Source organism: Trichechus manatus, unplaced genomic scaffold (genome assembly GCF_000243295.1).
Source record: "Trichechus manatus latirostris isolate Lorelei unplaced genomic scaffold, TriManLat1.0 scaffold00033, whole genome shotgun sequence".
Lineage (NCBI taxonomy): Eukaryota > Metazoa > Chordata > Mammalia > Sirenia > Trichechidae > Trichechus > Trichechus manatus.
The window spans coordinates 15,429,286-15,433,894 of record NW_004443969.1 but is presented as its reverse complement, the minus strand read 5'-3'; the positions used below and the strand labels follow the sequence as shown (position 1 = coordinate 15,433,894).

The 4,609-nt window shown below is 37.1% G+C and overlaps 1 protein-coding gene across 1 annotated transcript in view; it reads left to right on the top strand.

The window, feature by feature from the left end:
• The window catches only part of LRP1B (LDL receptor related protein 1B), a 1,771,065-nt gene that overhangs the window by 1,468,162 nt on the left and 298,294 nt on the right, over positions 1 to 4,609 (top strand). Inside the window, exon 51 of the mRNA XM_004375116.1 lies at positions 1,557 to 1,685. Coding sequence (XP_004375173.1) covers positions 1,557 to 1,685 — 129 coding nt within the window. The remainder of the gene's footprint in view (positions 1 to 1,556; positions 1,686 to 4,609) is intronic.

Sequence of the window (4,609 nt, the reverse complement as noted above, 5' to 3'; positions counted from 1 at the left end):
TTTAGCATCAATCCTGGGCAGCTTTTGGTCATGGGAAAGTGCAATTAAAAAAAAAAAGTTAGATTTGGGGTCATGTTACTGATTCATATAGCACATATTTTATATAAAACGAGCAAACAAATAAACCATTCAGTATATATAACTGTACTAGGGGCTAGGGAAACATCATGAGTGTCTTAGTCATCTAGTACTGCTATAACAGAAATACCACAAGTGGATGGCTTTAACAAGGAGAAGTTTATTCTCTCACAGTCCCATAGCCTACAAATCTGAATCCAGGTCAGGGTGCCGGCTGCAGGGGAAGGCTTTTTCTCTCTGTCGGCTCTGGAGGAAGGTCATTCTCATCAGTCTTCCCTTGGTCTGGGAGCATCTCAGCGCAGGAACCTTAGGTCCAAAGGACCCACTCTGCTCCTGGCACTGCTTTCTTGGTGGTATGAGGTTCCCGCTCTCTGCTTGCTTCCCCTTCCTTTTATCTCTTATAAGATAAAAGGTGGTGAAGGCCACCCCCAGGGAAACTCTCTTTACATTGGATCAGGGATGTGACCTTAGTAAGTGTGTTACAATCCCACCCTAATCCTCTTTAACATAAAATTGCAATCACAAAATGGAGGACAGCCACACAATACTGGGAATCATGGCCCATCCAAATTGATACACACATTTTTGGGGGGATATAATTCAATCCATGACAATGAGTGATCATTATCTAATTTTATATGGCTACCTTATGCTCATTTAATGAGAAGCAAAAAGAGACCACCTATGACCCTTTGAATTTAGAGTCAGTCAACAAGCACTATTTTGTGTATACATTTGAAAAACATCATCATGCAACTAAAGGGACATTGAATTGATAGAGCAGAGAAAAGATAGACCTTGTTGATTAAGTATATAAAACAGTTGGAATATGAATACATTTAATTGTTTCAGCAAAAAGAAGTACGGAGTAACAATAAAGAGATTAGTGGTTAAGAGAAGGTGCTTAGAAATCAGAAGGGTTTCAGACTCCCAGCTTAGCGTGTGGCACCCTTTGCAAGCTGTGACTTTCTGCAAGCTTTTCAACTTCTTTAAGCCTCAATTTCCTTATCTGTGAAATGAGACTAATAATAGTTCTACTTGATGGGGTTATTGTGAGGATTAAATGAGATAATATGCTAAGTGCTTAGCACATATTAAGCAATCAAAATGCAGTTATGATGATGATGATCATTCTCCCTATTAGTTCTGTCCTTTGAAATGTTATTCACTTACTTTATTCATAATACTATGACAATTCTATGCTTTGCTACATTTTACAAGGAGAAAAGAAACTATTTTCTACCAAGTAGCTATAAGAAATGTAACACTTGCAATTAGCAAACCATGTATTCTTAGAGGAAAATGTGTAGTTGTCTAAAGAGCAAAGATAATGTTCGGCAATTCCAAAAAACTACAGTTTCTTCCTTGTAAGTAATATTTTTTTCCCTTCTGCCTCCTTTCCATAAAAAAATGTAAATCACAAACTTTTCCCAGTGGACAGGCAGTGATTTCAATGGCATTTCTTCTTTGGGTTTCAGATGCCATAACCTGTGCTTCCGACATGTTCAGCTGCCAGGGCTCCCATGCCTGTGTGCCCCGACACTGGCTTTGTGATGGTCAAAGGGACTGTCCAAACGGAAGCGATGAGCTCTCCACGGCGGGCTGCGGTATGACGAACACTTGCTTGGCGTCTGTATCAAAGAAAACTGCAGCATCCTCGGATGTTTTGTTTTGGTAGCGCTTCACCGTAACACATTTTCTCTCACATTCCCAATCCCTGAACCCACAGGCATTGTCAGAATTAATCAGGTGGGACGTTGCTATCACAGTAGTTCAGCAACCCCTCTAACCACTGTTCAGAGTGTTTCAAACATGTGCAGTGGGATTTCCCATTTTAAATCCATTTTGATGAGCACAGATTTATCATTTCATTTCTAAGATAATATTGCTAACGGATGTGTGTGTGTGTGCATGTGTGAGTATCGTAGGTTTATTTTCTTTTTAGCACCTTTTTCTCCCCATGAAGGCTTTTAGGTTGCCTATATAGATGCTCTGTAAATGGCTGCTCTGATCCTAAGTAGCTACTGATCAGAAGGTCAGTAAACACCTATTAGTCCTACGGAGAGGGTATTAACCCTTGGGTCAGGTAAAAATAGTATTGATACAGCTGAACGAAGCTAGGGGACCAGAGGAACACCTTTGGAGGTCAGACAATTTATGAAGTTTCTGACTTCATATCACCCCAGGAAATTTTCAGGGAATTACTCAGTAGTAAAAATTTAGGATAAATCCCTTACTATATATGATCCAGGAGGACGAAGGGACTAAATATCTGAATACAGATTTCAAGGTCAGAGAGGGGATCTATTGGAGCTGAGCAATATATCAAAAACAGTTCTGCAAACTCTGCTCATTAGAGTGAAGTTTGAAATCCTCTCTCCGATGATCTGTCTTTATGTCTTTAAAGCATTGTGCATTCATTGGAATGGTTAAAGCAGAGAAGAACAAAGAAAACTTTAAGGCAGGCATATTTGCACAGAACTCATGCTATTGTTGTAGAATAATTTACTTTGATCTTGAAACTGATATGTATGTCTCTAAAGGTCAATGGGGCCAGTGAGGGCTGCATAATAAAGGATTGTGCATCAATTCAAGGATCCAGATGGTCCCAGTATGCTGTTGCTATTGTAGCAAGTTAACACTCTAAGATGTATATTAACACTTTTGGACCACATGGGTACTGTTAGGTAAATTATGTTAAAATCCAACAAATTGTACTCCAGTGACCTGAAAATGTTAATGCCAAATAAGGCACTGTTGCTCAGTGTTTTAAAAAGTAATTCATTATTAGAATTGACATAATTCACTTGAGTGATACAAGCTGCCACACAGTTCAAAGGTAGGTAGAGGAGTTATTAGCAACTCTGCGTTTAATTTTTATTATGATGGACATTTTTAAAAATACTGCTCCAATGTGGATTCCATATAGTTTTTGAAAATATATGTTTTGAAAATAAATTACACTTGATTAAACTCAGAGTCTTTTTTGTTGGAGCTACAAATGACTCTAAGTCAGTCATTACTGAGTTGAAAAAAAAATTTCTGCCCTTATGGAGTCTGGGGCAGTCTGGGGGGCAGAGGCATGTAAAAAAGAATAGGCATGCAATAGATAGGTATGCGAAAGAACAATTAACTGTTAGGATGATGTATATAAAAAAATACTAGGTCATCACAAAGAAATATTACAGAATAAAGCCTAGAAGTCTCCTGGAAAGATTTCAAGAAAAAGTGATAACTATCTTAGTCCTGAAAGTAAAAGAGAAGAAAGAGATATTCCAGGTAGAGGAAAGTACTTAAGACATGGAGTGGGTGGGAATGGAAGGCATCACATTGTTTCCAGTGTCTCTTATATGTCAGGAAACCCTGGTGGCTTAATGGTTAAGAGTTGTGGCTGCTAACCAAAAGGTCAGTGGTTTGAATCTACCAGGTGCTCCTTGGAAACTCTATGAGGCAGTTTTTCTCTGTCGTATAGGATCACTATGAGTTGCAATTGACTTGATGGCAGTGGGTTTTTTTTTTTTTTTTTAATTATATATTTTTTTAAATTATATGTCAATTGACGTGGTAGGTGTTTTTATTTTATTATTGGATTCTCACAATATCTCAGTGAAATGTTTTTGGGGTTACATAGATATGAATTTAAATAGCACCTAAGAATTTAATTTATTGAACACCTAAAATGAGCTGCTCCTTTTCACATATCTTACTTATTCCTTAGAAGAAATCTAGCAGATAAACATTATTATCACCATTAAAAAGATAAAGAAACAGATGCCCCAAGAAGGTAAATAACTTCTCAGGAATACAAGCAGCAGAGCCACTTTCTGCAGAGTCCTTTGCAGTTTCCTACAGTGACATATAGCAGATTTTTGACATTCAGTCTCTCAAATCTTACCCAATGTTACAAGATAAGCTAGAGCCTATCACAGAATTTACACTTTAAATCTCTAATGATTCCATGAGTCTAGATTTAAAGATATTTATTTTCTCTGCACAAGTTACCTGTTTTTGAACTTTCATTGCACATTTTGATCAATCGTTTTTCCCACTGGTAGGACATTTGCTACAGTCCTAGTTACATGAATTGGTATTCCTAGTTTTGTGTGGTGGGACTCACCACATCACAAATTTCACTTTTACCTAATCCAACACCCTACTGTTTAAGTCACCCAAGTCTTATTTTCTTCTTAAGGATAATAACTTTCTTAGCCCTCTTGATTTTCTTTTCACTTCCATCATGAGCATTAGCACTTGTTATATTTCAGGACTACTTTTCACAAAGAAGGAAAGTTTTTATCACTTTACTAGCATTACTACAGGCATGAGTAGAGGAAAACAAAAAAAACTACATTATTATAGTTGAGTGATTTTTTTTCTCTTACATGAACCTTTGAATTCATCCCCCAGCAAACTTACACATTGCTAAATGGCCTGAAATTTCAGAGTGACTCTGGAATGATGAAATTGAATAATATTAAAACTTTGAATGTTTTACATATACACATATGAAATGTTACAATGCTATAAAATG